At 39.1% G+C, this 18528-nt stretch overlaps 1 protein-coding gene across 3 annotated transcripts; it reads right to left on the bottom strand.

The window, feature by feature from the left end:
- Nucleotides 1–386: 386 nt before the first annotated feature.
- col21a1 (collagen, type XXI, alpha 1) lies at nucleotides 387–17820 on the bottom strand. 3 transcript variants are annotated; one of them, XM_020921438.2, is made up of 29 exons: nucleotides 17759–17820; nucleotides 12271–12398; nucleotides 11578–12138; nucleotides 11190–11355; nucleotides 10575–10803; nucleotides 9414–9587; nucleotides 8412–8489; nucleotides 7796–7879; nucleotides 7029–7091; nucleotides 6581–6634; nucleotides 6435–6488; nucleotides 6300–6353; nucleotides 4777–4830; nucleotides 4641–4694; nucleotides 4501–4554; nucleotides 4308–4361; nucleotides 3611–3655; nucleotides 3485–3538; nucleotides 3355–3408; nucleotides 3017–3070; nucleotides 2859–2930; nucleotides 2735–2770; nucleotides 2621–2665; nucleotides 2342–2374; nucleotides 2114–2260; nucleotides 1985–2039; nucleotides 1726–1917; nucleotides 1219–1296; nucleotides 387–1110 (listed from the first exon to the last, which is right to left on the bottom strand). In XM_020921438.2, coding segments are annotated over exons 1-29 (2916 nt in total). In that variant the 5' UTR covers nucleotides 17761–17820; the 3' UTR covers nucleotides 387–922. The 3 variants fall into 3 exon arrangements, with proteins under 3 accessions (XP_020777097.1, XP_055019010.1, XP_055019011.1); XM_055163035.1 differs by having other exon boundaries at nucleotides 2621–2770; XM_055163036.1 differs by having other exon boundaries at nucleotides 2621–2770; nucleotides 17715–17809.
- Between the last annotated feature and the right edge of the window lie 708 nt (nucleotides 17821–18528).

Raw genomic sequence — 18528 nt, 5'->3', positions numbered from 1 at the left:
GCTACATGGATATTAATGTTCATGGTGTCTTATATGCAGTATTATGCACTAAAATACATTCATTTAATCATTTTCACTAAATATCTATTTTGAGTGGAGCGTCACATAACATGGTGTCGTAATCAAATGGCGCCATCTAGTGAACATTTCTTCATTTTCAGGGTCTCAGGCACTGGCATAGCCACAAAGATTTGTGTTTTGTATTAGCCTAAATAATTTTCCAGTCATGTTCTTTATTGAAGGATGATGAGAAGGAGATGATCTATTTTGATATGGCATTTTCCCATACCACAAAAATAAAACGTCACACAGATAATTGTTAATTCAAGTTTGTTTTATACAAAAGTTTTCTTTTCTTTCACAAAAATAAAATCACATAGTTGGTTTTGAATCCTGATACACAGTAACATAGACTTATTTATAAATAACAATAAAATACCTGCTACCATTACTCAAATGCAACATAACACGATTGTAAACTTATTTTTTGGGCGATCATATGAAAAACCCTAAACATTGTCCTTCTCAATGGAATAATGTCATATTTAAGTAACACTGTCCTAAACAGTTTCAGATGAGACAATGGGCACAGCAAGTTCAACATGCCACACAGATCCTGCCCCATGGCCATGAATCACAGTTTTCTGAAGACGTAATAGTACAATATGACATTTTGGCTTAACCTGTGTTTAAAAACACCACTGCTGTAGTGACAGATTAGCACCGGTGCAGTGTCTTTAAACACATCATTATAATGACTAGTTTATGAGCACTTGTATTAAATAAAATGAAACCTAACAGCTTTAACCCTCAAACCAGGTTGTATGAGTATAACTGTGTAGCCACTGGAGGAGGTGAAAGTTTGAGTTCTTCCTGAGAAGGCTGTACCTCTTCACCTGGTGCCTGCACTGGGATCACTGTGTCAATAGTTGGGCCCTTTGCTGTAAGGATCTCTTCTCATCATACTCCCATAGCACATGGAGGGGTCACACACACCAGGCTGGCCTGGGACACCAGGGCTACCACTTTTACCCTCAGCTCCATTTAGTCCAGGAGGTCCAGGCTTTCCTGGACCACCTGCTTTGCCGTAACCTGGGGGACCCATTGGCCCTGGGAAATTAAAAAGATTAAGTAAAACTTTAAAAAGTCCAATCAAAGCATATTTTAGGTAGCTAACACAAAATGAGTCGCATGTAAAATACAATGCTAGTGTTGTACCTGTAGGCCCAGGTTCACCCGGGTCGCCAACAGTTGTCCGACCAGCACTGCCCTTTTCACCTTTGAACCCAGGCTCCCCTGTAAAAGAGAAGTCTTTGTTCAAGCATAAAATGGATTTATAAAGAGATTAACTTGTGTACACTTCGTTAGTTTTGTTTGGGACAGTGCATGTTAATGAACATACATGAAATACATGCATGTAAGCATGCCAGTTTGTTGTCCCCAATTTGCCCATACACTGTCATTAATACACTGGTGTACTTCAGCACTGGAGGCTGATATGTCTTGCCTAAGGACGCAATAACAGTATGAGTGGGGTTGGATTTGCTGACTGTTTGGTGGACAAGTTCTCTAAACATCGAGTCACTGCTGCCCCACGGTGGCACTTGTCATCTGGTATTCCCTGCAGCCTCCTGTCTCTTTACAATCCAGGCTCAACCCTGCTTAGCTTCTGAGATCAAAGGAGATTGGACATTCTCAAGATGGTATGTATGTCTGTACACTTACCTTTAAGACCACTGACCCCCGGGTGCCCCGGCCGACCTGGATGTCCTGGCTGGCCCCTTGCGCCGCTGAAGCCTGGGAGACCCCTCAGTCCCTGAGGCCCCATTGGTCCTGGTGGACCTGGGGTGCCAGGCTGGCTGTAGCAGGTAGAGCAGCTACTCTGTTGGTTGCTTATCAAAAGCCGAGGCAGTTCAGCTAGTAAAACAAATGAGAAATAAAATACCCCTGCAGCCATTAAGCAGTATTTTAAAATTATACATACTTTGAAGAATGTCTCTGCAAATTTGGCGAATATGCGATTCTGATAACTCATTGACCTGTAATCAGCAAAGATTAAATAAATGACTACAATACATCTCAAATCCTGCATAGAGCGTAATTATGCTCTTACAATGCGTGCTGCGGGGCCTGGTGGTCCTTGGGGTCCTGTGTCTCCTTGTATGCCGCGGGGGCCTGGAGCCCCTGTCTGCCCGGGCTGTCCGGGACGTCCCACTTGACCATCAAGGCCTCGCTGCCCTGGCTCTCCTGGTGCCCCACGCTGGGAATATTTAAATACCATATTTTTAGTATAAAACAGCAGTCAACAAATAATCTTAAATCTATAAATGAAATGTCTTACTTCTCCTTTGACTCCGGTTGGACCAGTCATGCCCTGTGAATTCATTATGATTATTTAGTATCAATACAGTACCTGTATTGAGTACAGAGGCCAGCATTGCAAAGCATTAAAGACTATGAGACAAGCTGCTAGAGAAAAGTGATAAATGTAATGTTTATGCTTAAAGCCTCCCGCCTACATGCTATAGGCTGGTTATGTAAGAACATGTCTAGATTATAAGGAACTTTTTCTGTAGAAATCGTTTTGTATTAAAAGTATTAAAACATAATAGTTTCTTACATGGCTGCCCGGTGGTCCGTGATCTCCTTTTTCACCTTTCATCCCCTGACCAAAGACACATTTGATCATAATATTTCTTTCAGTTATTTGATATTGGTATAGTTTGGATCTTACCATATCACCTCTTTCACCAGAATTCCCCTTTTGTCCCTTTCAAAACAATGTTATGATTATTTATGTTTTTGTAATTTTGTATGCATTTTTTTGTTTAAGAGGTACTTGAAGCATACAGACAAACCTTGCTGCCCTTTAGTCCATGCATGCCTGGGTGTCCTGGTTGGCCTGGTCTTCCTGGGGCACCTGCACTCCCCTGAGATTTATTTACCAATGAAAAAAACATGAAACAAAAGTTTTCTTTTAATCACAATATAAAACCTATGTAAATAAAGCTCATACCAGTGGTCCTGGGACACCCTGAATTCCTGGATTTCCATTTTCACCTTTAGTCCCCTGTTTAAAAAGAATCATGTGACATTCTGTGAGTCTTTCTATCTGTAGTTGAGAGACAGTTATGTATTCATACATTTTTGTGATGGCCCTTTCTAAAAGAAAAAAAAACCAAAACAAAAAACATCACTGGCTCAGCTTTGGTTTATATTGCAATACACAAAAAGGCCCTACAGGTGGAGCCATTAGTCAAACTAACCTTCGCTTGGCGCAATGCCTTATTATGTAGTGCTGCAAGATCTTTTGTTATTAACATTCAAACATTCAAAAAGACAACACCACTTTACCTTGTGTCCCATTAGTCCTTGTAAACCAGGTGGACCAGGTAACCCCATCTCACCCTGTGGAGAGAAACATACAGTTCAGTACACACATAGGGAGTACAGGAAAAGAATGAGGAAGTTCCGTTAAATGTACCGGTGGTCCAACTAATCCTTGAAAACCCCTGGGCCCAGGAGAACCAGCTTCTCCCTTCAGACAAAACCATACAATCACTCTAAAACAGTGCATGACATTAGCATTCCTTTAAATTAGAAAACTAACCTTTTGTCCATTTAGACCAGCATTTCCTGGCAAACCAGGCATCCCCTACAGTAACAACAAGCTGTTATTCAAAGAAATTATTAGATTATCTAACATGTTTAGAAACATCTGCACTGATTTTAAATATGGATTAATATTAGAACAGCTAAGAATAAAGCAATTAATCAATACCAATATTTGCTCTCATTTAACAGGTGCACAGCTTTGTCCACTCTGCTGTAGGCCTAGCTTGGTGCATGAACCATGAGTTTGAGTAGTGTAACATAAACAAAAGCCACACATAAAAGCCTTCTGAATACATTATCTCTGCTGGGAGCGTGTGAGCTTACAGTTGTATTGCATGGACTGTTTGACTGGTTGAGGGCCGTAGCTTCTCAAACAAAAGCAGTTACTGCATTTCATTACTGCCTGCACTGTAGGCAGAGTGTTGCATAACAGGGCTATCCTGAGCTGAACTGCAGGGGAAATACCAATTGTTTTGTGGCTCTCAGGGGTCATCTCTCTTGTGCTTATGTTAACACTTTGCAGACGTAGAAATACAAAATATAGAAAGTTCATCAAATTGTTTTATGGACTTGGCAGTTTTATAGCTATTAACATATAAAACCCTTCAGTCTTAAATGGTATTGTCCTTTTAATTTGAAATACTGGAAAATAAAAAAAAAGTATATGCTAAAGGGTGATATGAATAACTTACTGGATGGCCTTGTCTTCCATCAGCTCCAGGAATACCACTGATTCCAGCTTCACCCTTTATCCAATTAGAAATAAAATGCAATAAATTGACTTTTCATGTTTGCTGTAAAAAAGCTTGTAGGTACAAATGTTTTTTTTTACTACAGTGATTGTGAAACCTATTTTGAATGACAGTAATTTATACATAAACCAACTTTTTCTCCAGGTCTTCCTGGAAGTCCATCCTTCCCTTCTCTCCCTGGTGGGCCCTGAGAAATCACAGTCAATGTCATTACTTTGTAATGTCATTTGACTGAATGAATAAAAAATGTAACTGTAACTTCTCTGAACTTACGTTTTTCCCTGGGTAACCTGGTGGCCCGGGAGGTCCCATACTTCCCTTTTCTCCCTGAGAAACAAATCCATATTAAACAATAATATTGTATTCATTATAGCAAACAAAGAGTAGAGAGAACTCAGTACACTTTTACCGTTTGACCAGTCTTTCCTGGAAACCCAGCAATTCCAGGGGAACCGTGTGAGCCCTATGAGAAACAGCAGTTATCTTTTCAGGTCTTTGATTACCATTTATTTAAGGTTAGGCTATATGCACTTCCTGTTTTAAGTGGAGGCTTGCTGTGTGTGAGAGTTAATGGTGATTTATATTCTTACACATTCAGCCACATTTTTATGAACCCTGACAAATGACTGTGGCTAGTTATTGCAGATGTGGACCTTGTCTCAATTCATGTTCTTCTGCCTTAACACTACAGACATCTTGTGTTTCTACTTTCTGAATCTCATGCCAGGAAAATAAGATTGCACCATTGGGTGGTCTTTCAATGTGGGAACAATTTGGAAAGGTACATATGCTGTATATATCTGGAGCTTTCCTGAAAGGACGAAGGCACCCTATACTACTATGTCCGGTGACTCTTTATGTCTTTCTTATAAAGCATGTATTCTTGTAGTTTCATAACCTGGATGAGTTTTAGTTGCATTATACACTAAATCTAAACTGACATCAAATTAAATCATTTTTGATTACTGGATTTGCTGTTGTCACTTTTTAGGCATTGTAGTATTTGAACATGATGAAGTGAGGGATTGATCCTCATGTGTCTTCACAGAGTATAACTGTTTTTACTTTAGTGTCCTGTATTTACTAACATAAGATTTTTAATCAGTAGATTGACTTCTTCATAGGTACTCTTACTATGGCTACATGGGAAATGATAAAGAATCCTTAGAAATATTTATTTTTTCTTCTAAATTAGTTTTGTATTTTAATGATGTCTAAATGCATTTGAAAGCAGCACAGCAGGTCATTAATGTTTTTGGCAGAATCTTAAAAGTACAGTGAAAAGACTGGACATATGTTATAATCCCTCTATGCTGAAAGTCAACAGGGATGTTTACATGTCCATTTGTCTTAAGAAAAGAAAGACGGGGTGAAGGCAGGGACGGGGCTAAAGTCAGGAAACACGAAGACATTAAAGAGGATCCAGATAACTGCAGCACTGTCTTTGCTCAGAGCAGTCCCTCTGAGGATGTAACAGTCAGAAGGGACACGGCTTATATCTGCAGCATATGCTCTGTTCTGATTGATGCACACTAGTGAGTTAGCATTGATGTATATTGCAGGGTCTGTCATGGTAGTATTTTACAAATTGTACTGCTGAACCTGTGTCACCGGAGAATAAGATGAATCAAGATTATTCTAGAGAAAACCACTGTTATCAGTTTGTTTACATGGGCGGCGCTGTATTGGGTGTTCCACTGTCAGCCAGCAGTATCTTCTCAAAATGAATATAGAGTTGTATAGTTTCTATAAGTATGTAACTAGGGTTTGCATAACACTAGGATCAGACCTGAGCCAAACATACACATCATTTAAAAAAGATTAGTAAGTCCCTCTCCTCTGTGTTTCCTGTTTGTCACATTTGATGAATGGAGTTTGGAATCAATTCAAATTTATATATAGAACAAATAGAGAACAAAGAGTTGGACTGACCTTTTCTCCTTGTTTTCCGGGTTGTCCGGGTTGTCCTGGAATTCCCCTCTCTCCCTGAAACATTTAGGTTAGGATATGAACTATTATGTAACACATAATCACATGTAATCCCATTTGGCTTTTAGTCATTCCTACCGTAACACCTGGACTTCCTGGTTCCCCTTTGTACCCCGGCAGCCCACGTGGTCCCTGAGGAGTGAGAAAGACAGACTGTGTTGTACCTTTGGTAGGTGAATAATTAGTTTGAGTAGTGAGATTGTCTTAATGAATGATGAACCTACCTCTACCCCTGGAGGACCAGGCAGCCCGGGACTCCCTCTAACACCAGGAACCCCCTTCACATGGTAAGAAGATGGAAGACAGACAGTCTCTGTTAAAGGCTTTATCCTGCTCAGCTGTGCATGCTCTCTGGATCAGCTCAGAGCGTGGTGTACAAATGGCATGTGTTTTGATCATTCTCTGAACTACAGTATGTGGTTGGCTCCAGGATGTTTACACTATTCCAAATCACCACTGTGCAGCCACTGTCGCTATAATCAGAGATGCTTTTTATTTACTCATTGGAAACAGAGTAACATATGTGAGAGTTTGAAGAAGCCCAAACCACAGAGAAGTGCCTGTCATGACCTAATGGATGGTTTAACTTAATTATGGAAAAGCCTCAGATGCATTCAGGGGCCCTGGGACTTTTGTGTGCTGTATGTTTGTATAGAACTATGTAGTACTCACAGGCTTACCATCAGCACCAGCAGGTCCAGGCTGACCGGGATCACCCATTACTCCTTGTTCACCCTGCAGAAAATTACATAGCACACAACACATAACAATGTAAAAAATAAAGACACATTATATGATGTGATATATAGATTTTGCAAGTTTGAAAAAATGTGACATCAAATATAACAACTAGTGCTGTTATAAATCCTTTATTAATCTACTACTTGAGACTTCGTTCTATCTATTAGCTACTTTTTCACAATGATTGAATAACAGTACTTTATATGTTGACTATTTCTGACTGAATGTGAGTTTGGTGTCAAGACTGGAGTCTGATTTTGTTAAGGAAATGAAACATTTCCTTAACAAATGAAACACAGTATTAGCCGAAGTCAGATGTCTGTGTCACTGACTGTGTTTGATTGTTGAGATAAAACATAAACCAGCAGAACGCAGTTTGACTTGAAGTATCATACTAACTCACTAAACAGTGTTGTGCATAGAATCACAATAAATTAGCGCAATGAATGTTTCCCCATCACTCTGTAATCCTGCTTTGTCCAGATTAAATTTACTGTAGAGGTCTACTAGTGGTTTGTTAAACCCAGAAAGAAATTCATATTTTTGATGATGATCCTTATTAACATCCCCACTGCACTGCATATACATTACACAAGTACTTTTCTGCCACAAGCATCCACTGTGGTGGCAAACTGTTAAATTGGGATAGTGGTAATAATGTATTGTAATTCATAACACCATTTCTGTCTGATACTGACCTTTGAACCTGGAAGCCCTGGTGGGCCAGGTGGGCAGGCACAAGGCTCTTCAGTGGGCTCAGCATAGTCAGGGCTGTTGGAACACTGTATTGATGAAATAAATGAGAAAACACAGACCTTAGACTCCATCGGGGAAAAAAAAGCTTTCCCTATTTTTAGGAGCGTGTTCTTTCTTTAAATAAAACTTGGAGACTTGGGGATTTGAGCCATGGTGTTTGGCAAGTTGTATCTGCTTGCGTCTTTGGCCTTTTTTATATGTATTTCCAGTGGGCTTGTATTAAACCCATTAGTCAGTGACTGTGTGGTCGTACTAATCTCTAAGTCATCATAACAACGGACCAGTGTTTAACGAAAACAGGAACACAGCCAGAAGGCCATGAAAACATACACTGAGCACAAATGTCTGAAGCTGCTCCAACACTCCTTCACTGGAGTCACTGGAGCAGAATCAGTATGCTGAGATTGCAGAAATGGTACAATAATCTACTGCAGGCGTGAAATGAGAAACAGCAAAGATAAGATGGATGGATATTTTTCTATTATTATTTCTAAGTGACTGGCTTCAATATAAGCAGTACAAGAAGTCAAAGGTCTAGAGAAAATTGTTTGTGCTTACAACTCCAGGTACTTCACAGGCTGTTTCTCTGGTGTTCTGCTCGGGGTCACAGTAGATCCGCAGCTTCTGAATTTCAAACTGAAAACAGAAGTTTGTAAGAATGGGGTCAGTAATTTTTACACTCAAAAATGTTATGAGCAAGTGAGGAATGGAACAATGCCAATCATAACAAAAGCATTAATTTCATAATATTTGACGTTTTGGTTATTAGTACAATTTTAGATTATTTGTGTTGGAATGATTGTGTTATCTTTGACTGTTAACATACTAATGATAATATATTTTATTTGAGGCATCTTTCAAGAGACTCCAGTTCACCTTACAGCAGTTATAAAGTAAAATAGATCATGTTAAAATGTTAAAAGATAAAGCTACATGTGGAAAGGGCGGTGGGGGTAGTATTAGTTTCTGGGTAGGTTCTGGGCTATGGATTGACAACTTTGAATGTCAAGTGAAAGGGAATTTCAGAGTCGAGGAGCGATGTAACTGAAAGCAATATTAGTTGCATCATGTTTGAGTGTCTGTTCACATATTCCTGTGGGTATTTAAAAAAGAAATTAGTTTACAGATGATTTGGACATGTGAGAATTCTTCCAGTTTAGGTTAGGGGCAATGAATCACTTTCCATGTTCAAGAAACGGCACATTTCTGTCGAATAACACAGCTCAATTATGACTTATTATGAATTAAGAGAGAGGACTTTTGTAGAGGAATGTGCCAAAACAGACAAATAAAACTGAGAATAATAAGACCCTGTGGACTGAAACGCTAGCACTGCCAAAGATTTACTACCATTAGCCCAAGACGTGTCCCTTAGGAGACAGCTGTAAAGTGTGTGATGTGTGACCGACTTTTACTGTAACTGTACCGAGTGTAAACTGCACATTAGGCAAATTGCTTCCTGTTTTTTACAGTGCATTTACCGTCAGTTTATTTGTCGAACTGCATCAATCAAAGGCAAACATTTATTGAATACATGGCTGTCAGCGAGGCTTAACTTACTGGCACGGTAGTTTCTTTCTGGACGTATTTTCCGACTTGTGTTTTTCCGTTGATGAAGATGCCAACTGGGGGCTCTAAGGGGAGTGTTTCAATTTCCAGATCGTCCACGTAAAGAGTCACATCCTCCTCTGTGACCAGCAGACGCAACTGGTGCCACTTCTCATCAAACAGTTTCTATTGTCCCAAACACAGAATCACAAGTGAGCACAAACATAAGCTTGTGTAACTCAACAGGGTCTGGAAAGTATTACATGGTGGATTATTGTTTTAATCCAATAACTAAATAGAATAGGATGTTTTCAAGTGTTGAACCATTTTGTGGAAATAAAATGCAACTGAGATAAATGCAGAGAAAACTGTCAATATTCAAAGTTGTGGTCAATAGAAGAAACAACAGTTAAATCTTTTGAGTTTGTGGGTGAGTATTTATGACATTGTGGGGAGTGGGGACTATTATCTGTGTACACACTCACATCATGGGGTCTTGTCTCCATTATGGGAACAAAAATCTGGTTCCCATAGCATGAACCTTTTTATTTTTAGATTGACACTATGGTTTAAAGTTAAGATACAAATAAAAAATGGTTAAGGTTAGGCAAGTAGTAACAATGGTTAAGGTAAGGATGAGTCTCAAGGAAGTGAATGTAAGTCAGTATAATGTCTCTAAGAAGTATCGACCCAGTGTGTGCGTGTGTGTGTGTGTGTGTGTGTTTTGTGTGTTTGTGTGTAGCATGGGTTGCTGCTTTTTCCTCTATCTGTCCCTTTGAGTTTCTTCAGCATCTGCTCCAGTGATTCTCCCTAACTTGAGTCATATAATGTTGTGACCTTGTTAATAAATTAAATGTGATTGCATGCATAAAATTTAGGAATAGATTAGATCTGTAATTCAGGCTGTTGTTCAGAAGTTGATCCAATTTAGAACATGCTCCTATCTGTACATATTTTTGCAGTTTTCAGAGTAATGAGACATGAACTTTGGATTTTTTAGCAAATACATTTCACAATTTCCCAGATAAATGTTGTAATGCTTTCAAATAGTTAGTCAGGGAGATTATTCTCAAAACATGTTGCTGCAGAGTTATGAGAAGGAGGCATTTATAGGAAGGCTCATAAGAAGATGTCAGTTTTAAAAATACACAACAAATAATATGTGAACGTTACCCAAGCAGTCTTCTGAGAGAATGTAACTGTTTGAGTTCCACTGGGGGCTTCGCTGGTTGTTGTGAAAGACACTGTGCGCTCGTATCCATTTAAGGTCACAGCCATCTGAGGTTTCCCATCTCGAGTCTGGATCCTCCACAAGTCCCACTCCTCCTTCGTGACTGACCCTTTGTATCTCAGTGTGGACACAAAGACATAGGAGGGTGGTAGTCCATCAGGAAACAAGTCCCTGAACAAGCATCAAGACTGTTAAGAAGAGGTACTGACCAGGCATAATATTATGATCACCTTTGGATGCACTTTATATCAAGCCCCCCCTGCTTCTACCTTTCACTATTTTTATAGATGCTGTCTACTGTTTCTCTTTCCAAGGTGCAGGCAAACTATACAAGCAGCGCTCTATTGGCTTTTGTCAAACTGACTATCCCCTGCCCATGCTAACATCAGTTTTGAGCACCACATGCTGCTCTTGCTGCCTAATGTATTTCACGCATTAATGTAAGCCATAGAGAAGAGATAATGTAATATAGTGCACTTCACTGAGCATAGCAGTCATGTTATGCTTCATCTGTATAGGATATATGGGACATAGGTATGTTTGTATTCTATAGTTACCTTGTAGCTGTACTGAGGTCGACTCGGGATGTCACTTCATAGGCCCTGGAACCGTAAAATGCCCCTTGGGTCTTTTTGGTCTTTTTGGCCAGATTTAAATGCAATAGAATATCAAAGCCCTTTTCATCTCGTGAATCAACAGGAATCTTTATTGGACACACAGTCTCTGTGAAAGTCAGAAAAGAAGACAGGATGGAGAAAGCCCAGAAAAGATGACATGAGATTGAGAAACTCACTTTTCATCAAAGATAAGAAGCTGCCTTTTATCTATTTTCAACTGTACTGTTGCCAACTGTATAGAACAAGTATAATTGAAATGTAATGATAGAAAGTAAATAGACAGACATAGGCAGTACTATACATCTTTAAAGTAAAATCATGTGTTCACCTTCACAAAGTTTCTGCCTGATGACCTGTATGATCCTGGAAATGGCCTTGTAGTCCTCCACAGAGAACACATATGTTGAAGATGGCTTGTTAGCGATGTCTCTTAACTCTGCCTCCTCTGTCTCTGAGCCAACTCCTATTGCAAACAGAATCACTCCCTTTTTCCTTGCTGCTTCTGCGGCTTTCAGAACCTCATCTTGTGACTTCCCATCCGTAAGAACAACAGCAATCCTGGAGACACCAGCAGGACCACGCTCCGAGAGACCAAACAATTTATCAGTGGCAAATTTGATGGCAGTTCCTGTCCTTGTGTTACCGCCCATGTACTCGATGCCTTCCATGGCCTTTAGAACCTCTTTGTTGGAGGAGTACTTCCCAAGAGGGATCTCTAAAATAGGGTCATCGCTGTACTGAACTACACCGACTTGTGTGAACTTCTGTCCAATCTGAAAGCTGGATGTTATATTGACAAGCCATCGCTTCACTATATCAAAATTTATATCTTCCACACTCCAAGATCCATCTAAAATGAAAACCAAGTCACAAGGGGCGGTCCTACAACCTGAAGAAGACAAGGAGTTCAGTCAGTCCATTATTACTATATTTTGACAATATTTTAAGTTAAGCTGCAATAACTACTAGAATTTTAGTGCAATCAGCAAGACTTGTGTGAGAATGAAGACAGCATTCTTACTTCTTATGTCTTCATCTTGTGCTGAACTAATTAAGTGGAGAAGCGTGAAGCACAGGATTCTTAAGGCACAGTGCACTGATGTTGCTTTGTTACCCATTATGCAGCAGTACCAAGATCCACCTGAGCACCTACAGGAAGGAGAAAACATGCTTTGTTTGACTGTGGTAAGGACGACAATGGCAAGCCATTTAAAATGGTAATCTGTGGTTGTTTCACAAAGTTGTCTTAGATTGGCCTATAGTGTCCTGATACTGAGGTTATTATATTGCATTTACCATCTTATCTACAGTATTTAAATTATTACAGTTATTTTCTTTTTCAAAGAAATGTCTAGTGTCTGGTTTGTGGTTGGTAACTGAGGCATAATCTATCTAACACAGATTAAAGTGTGTCTGGAAATAATTGTAATATGTTGTACAACCATGGGAAGGGAAGCACTGCATAAAGCATGCCTCAAATTGTTATTTTTTAGAAAGGATTGTGCATTGACATTTGACTTTTATAAACTGGATGAAAACACTAATGAATGTGACATAAGAATTTATCACTTTGTCACTTGTTTAAAGTCATTTGTAAAATCCTTGTTTATGACAGTAGACCATAGAAAAAGACTGAGCCAGTGCCCTGGCAAAGGGTTGCCCTCTCTGCTTGCTAACTGATTTCTTCCTCTCCACACTTTGTTTATGGCAGATTTTTCAGTGAAAACTGTTTTATAAGAATGACTATTAAGAATTTTTTGTTCCACTACTTAGCAAGTTACATTATCTGTTATATGACATTATAGGCCATCTAAAGTATATTTGTGAAACAAACTGCTGCATTAATAATGAGAACATAACATGCAGAATTTCTCACAAACAGACATTTAGTAAGTAATGAATATGCACCTTACAGTTGTGAAACCACTACAGAGTGTAAAGTATATGTCTTTCACTTAGTGGTTTCTGGTTGTAAAATGACACAGGTTCTCCTGCTGAGAGCTTCATACGGCACCCACAGATACATGTAATCCTGCCCCAAAGCTTAATACTCCTTTACCACTAATTCCCCACACAGTCCACAAGGATCACTGCAGCTTTCCAAAGCAGTTCCAGCTGCAGGACACCTAAGCATTTTCCCTCAGACCTCATCTACCACATCCTCACATGGCACCAAACAAGTCAATATTTCCGTTGGGATCCTCAGCTGTTTCCTCTTATCCTCTGTCACTTGCCAATATTTGCCTGTCTATGGCGTCGCTACAGGACAAACTCTGCAACGTAAAAAGACTTCTCCATCACCTTACACTACTCTAATTCCTTGACATAAGTTATTTAAGCAGGTGTGAGAAGTTATTTTACACTTTTGCTGAAAGAAAACATGCCTGAAGCCACATACAGAAAACTGACAGTTGGAGTACAAGTAAATGAAACAACTTAGGCCATGATTAATATCTTTTGGTCGTCTTCCATACCTCTCCCTGAAGATTTGATATGTCCTGCCAACTTTGCTAGCACCATGCTTGAACTGGCTATTTGCCCTCTAACCATCACTCAAGTTTCTGATTTAGTCTGTGTGATTCTCAGGCACCTGCCCGCCCCCCTGCACTTTGCCCAGCTGTTACAAGAAGCCCCACTGATCTTATTTCATTCAGAATCATATGGAAAAGTGATTGAAGTGCTCCCCTGCTGACTGGCTTCAAATGGCTTTCCCATTCAAAGCTACTGTAAACTCTGGAGATGCCAAGCTCCTCTGAAGATAGTAAATGTCCCAGTGTAACCTTCCGGATGGTGATAGTGTTATAGCTATTATGGGCTTTATCTCCCTGATACCTGATCCGGATATCAAATGATTACACCCATGTGACTCCACGATTCCTTACTCTCTTCCAAGGAGTTCTGGCCATCAGTGGTGGAAGAGGTACTCAATTTTGTTACTTAAGTAAAAGTACAGATACCAGAGCAAAGAAATACTCAAGTAAATGTATCACATAAAAAATCTACTTAAGTAAAATTATTGAAGTACCTGAGTAAAAAGTAAAAGTATTTTGCACATATTTTGGTCTAATAAAGCCTCAAATGTAGTGATTTGATGAATATTTGTGTTGAATTTTGTTCAACAGAAACACTTGAATTGATAATTTTCCCATTTTTGTTTGCTCAGATAAAAAGTACTTTTATGTTTAAATCCTGTTCAAAAACGTAGTGGAGTAGAAAGCACAGATACCTGCTCTCATATGTTTTGAAGTAAAAGTAAAAGTATCCGCTTAAAAAGTTCTTAAGTAAAGTACAGTTTCAAATGTATGCTTAAGTACAGTACAGTACTTTACTTTTACTTTGTTACTTTCCACTACTACTGGCCACAAACAAAATATTTTCACTTTTCTGCTGCCCATTTTTCAAAAGTCACCAAGGGCTTAAACAGCTAGAGTGTCATAAGACATTGCATTTAATCACATTGTCCAGGTTTATATGTAGGATCACATTTTACAGTGGGATTTTTACCAAATATATTGTTTTACGTGAACTTGACCCTTTATTATTAGGCCTGTAGACTTGGATTGCTTACAGTAATTGGTTGATGGCGTCTTTGTTGACCAAATTTTGTATAGGTAATAATTTCATGGGGTTAATAAGGATTTAATGGACTTGAGCACAAAGGAGGCATGCAGTGAGCTGAATGTTGTGAGTGACTGATTTGTTTATTCTGCTTGTTAACACATAAAGGCATAGTTTCTTAGTACTTCTCTGAATAAATAGTTGTTATTGTTTGAACTTCCATGAGCCTGTGTTCTTGTGAGTGCAGCCTGAGTCATGTCTTATAAAGATATTGAACAGTTTTGTGAACTCTTCTAATGCCACGCCTTGCTCCCTTTTATCTGATTAAGTGCTGCACAGAGCATGTCTTTAGTCAATCAAAAACTTTCGATGGGCTGTTGCTTATTTAAAGCATGAAATAGCAAACGGTTTTCTCACAGCAAAGGTTTGGCAACTGTACCAATGTAAATACTACACAAGAATACACACTACAGACTTGTTCTTTTAGGCTGCCCCTCTTTCTGTGCATGTGAATTTCGGGTTTGTTGGTTTGTTGTTAAAAGAGAATCAAAAAAGCTTGAAAACACCCCAGTCTAAGCTGAAAGCCATTATTTTCACATCAATTTTATTTCCACAAAGTGCCCTTGTAGCTGTAGACTTTAAGCAAATTTGACACATGTGGCTCTCACCATAAACATATTTGATTAACCTCAACTTGTAATTGCAATTATATTTATGTTCCATGTGTTTGAGCAGATGTGGTAAATGACACCATGACAAAAATATAGGTCTTATGTTTGATTGCATTTTCTTTTAGTTCAAATAGGCACATTGTTACAGTGTAGTTTGGGGTATCTTGTGGTATATACAAAAGGTTAATCGTTTGAAAATTTGTGTTGTAAAACCTCAACCTCCTAAAGTTTTATAAGAACACATTGATTACATTTATAAGGGCACATTTTATTTTTTATAACAAATTGTTAAAATGCACAATCAGCTTTTGCCCCCGCAGCATGGCTTTAAAGGAACCGGTTTGTGTGGCGGGCTTGCTGTATAATCTTTTACTGTATTTTCCAACACGTGAAGGCAGAGAGGCGGCTGACATTTTGAACGCTTGTAAATGAGGTCCAGATCTGTAGCGTATCAGAGGCAAGTCTGGTGGAAGGAATTTTGATAAGAGTCCTCTGATTGTGCACCTTATTCTTAGCTTAGTCTGGGACACATGAAGGTCAGCAAATCCACAGCCAGGATGTAACCTTTGACCTTAAAGGCTGTGAAGTTCGAGGTACTTTAATAGTGACTGCGTTTTTCCACCATGTAAACGTGACTTGAAGTAACGTAAGTGAAGAAGAAGGAGGCGCTGGTTTGGTTGTAGATTTTTCCTCACTAGAGAGCTGGAGGAGGCCGTTGGAAAACCCCTTGTCTTCTGCTGTAGCCTGAATGACTTTTCCCTCGACCAAACAATATCTACACCTCAGCTGGAGCCACATGGAATTGATTTACAGCGGCAGACAGCGAAATTCCACCGATGGACAGTGACCAGACACATGTACGTGAAGAAGAGGGTTTCACAGCTATCCAGGAATAAAAATGCATCATTGCACTTGTTATGGTTCATGAGTCAGACATTAAACTGTTATGGAGCAGGTGCATGTGCAGTCTCAGTCCAACAAAATGTTAATTGTTATCAGAGATGTAATTACTCAGTGGGAGAATCTTTGTTTTAATATGATGTTGTTCACAAAGCATTTCATTACACAACACTTGTGTTTTAGTGCCAGTCCCAAGCTTTAATAAAGGGATCTAATAAGGATGGGCATATTTTTGGGCATATTTTTTTGTGCTCAATGCTGGTATTCAGACAATATTTTAGTAATCCATTATGATAAAAGTTTATTTTCAATCGACTTGAATAATACTTTATACTTAAACCTAAACCCCTTTGGTCATGATGGGGGTGTCTACAAATGGTGTTGGTGCTGCAAATGACCTAATAAAGTACTACTACTACTAACTACTACTACTATTAACTTTAATCATAGATGACACTGATCAAATTCAGCATATCTCCAATCTTCTAATCTAATGTAAAACAAATATACTACTTCAGTTCAAAAAATGTTAAAGCACATATCGACTAAATCCAAAGGTGACTCAAAGTATTACATTTGCCTAAAGGTAACACATACAAAAATAGTATTATTAGAATGGTAAAATGTTGTCTCTATAACACAGACCTTTGTCTCTTATCAGTTATTTATAATTTGTTATAAATTTGGCAAAAGGAAGTGAGTCCTGTCCAGCATCAACAAGTGTGTTTCATGTTAGACAGCGATCGCCAAGTTTAGAGGGAATTTACTGCTGCCAAATTCTTCAAGGAACAAGAGGAAGCCAGCCCCTATCAGTTGTTCTGTGTAAATCTGTTCTGTGCTAATGTGAATGTCCAAATCAGCACTTGTAAAACAGTCCCATCTTAAGCCAACATGCCAACACCAAATGATATATACAGTAATTCTCGTCTTTTTCAGGCTGTCCACTAGAGACACCAGTGATATGTGACTATGCCTGCAGCTCTGCTTATGCACCATATAGTATTCTACTTTAAGAAACCTCAGAAACATCTTCTTTACGAGAAGCAATAAAAAAGCTGGGGACATTTTTTGATCACAGTCCATTCATTCTTTGCAAGGCAGTAGCACAAACAAGGGACTGATAACTGAAACCTAATGTCTTCAATATGTGACCGCTGCAGGATGGGACAGGAGAAAAGGCAGACAGTATGTTTATGTTATATTAAATCCTGAGCAATGCAGTGTAATGGGCAAGTGGATACAGCTATTTTGAGATCATAGCTATATTGTTAATCATGCATGTGTTGACAATAAAAAATTATGATAAAAGAGAAGAATAAAACAATAACATTGTTACCAGAAGATGTCCGAGTGGTCGTCCAGATATTTGTAAATCCTTACATTAAAGATGGTGATCACTACCGATGTTACAGAAGGTGGCTTTATCCTGAAGAGCACATGTCTTTCTGGTGAATGAAAGTCTGCCCTTTCTTGCTCTGCTCTTTTTCTGTCCCCCGTCTCCCTCTCCACTCCCCCACCAACCAGCCCCTCTCAGACTGGACTTTTACTGGCCTACAGCCACTCTCAATTACTACGGGTGGAAAGAGAGGCAGATAAGGAGAGCATGAAATAGCGAAAAAGACAGCCCATTTCAGTGACAGTCCAAAGGGGAAAATAGCAGTAATGAGAAGGGGATTGGTCCAAGTGTCGAGAGTTTGGACGCCAGCTTTGGTTGCTAGGGGCACAACCAGAGAACATGAAGTTCTGGAGAAATGACAAGCTCCAAATGAACTGTCTAAATACTGTTGTCATCATAACTTTCTGCATAAATGCAATTATACTCTTCATCAAAAGCAGATTATTTCTATGAGTAAGCACCAAACAAGGTGTGAAATGCTACTGCTGTCCTTCTCCTGAACTGACAGCTGGGAGTCATTAGGACTGCAGAGTTGTCTCTGCATCTGTGGAGCAAGCCACTACAGTGAGATGCTCAAACATGTTTAATCATGCTTTATACAGAGCAGCAACTTCACCCTGGCTGTCAACAGGCTCAAAGCTTTTTGCTGAGCAAGAGACTTTATCCCCTAAACTTTTGGATGCACTGAATAATTATGACATTCCACAGTGTGACACATGAAGCTGTCACTCTATAAATATTCCTCAAAGAATAA

The sequence above is a fragment of the Boleophthalmus pectinirostris genome, unplaced genomic scaffold, assembly GCF_026225935.1.
Source record: "Boleophthalmus pectinirostris isolate CB_2022bp ecotype Guang Dong unplaced genomic scaffold, ASM2622593v1 HiC_scaffold_5, whole genome shotgun sequence".
Taxonomy (NCBI): domain Eukaryota; kingdom Metazoa; phylum Chordata; class Actinopteri; order Gobiiformes; family Gobiidae; genus Boleophthalmus; species Boleophthalmus pectinirostris.
This window is presented reverse-complemented; position numbering and strand designations above follow the sequence as displayed.

Bases quoted from the DNA above. Each gene is read 5' to 3' on its own strand.
- col21a1 (XM_055163035.1), bottom strand. The intron at 11,356-11,577 runs GTGAACACATGA...TGACTTTCACAG, and splicing joins CAGGCAGAAACTTTGTGAAG to AGACTGTGTGTCCAATAAAG. The intron at 2,261-2,341 runs GTAAGACATTTC...AAATATTCCCAG, and splicing joins CAACCGGAGTCAAAGGAGAA to CGTGGGGCACCAGGAGAGCC.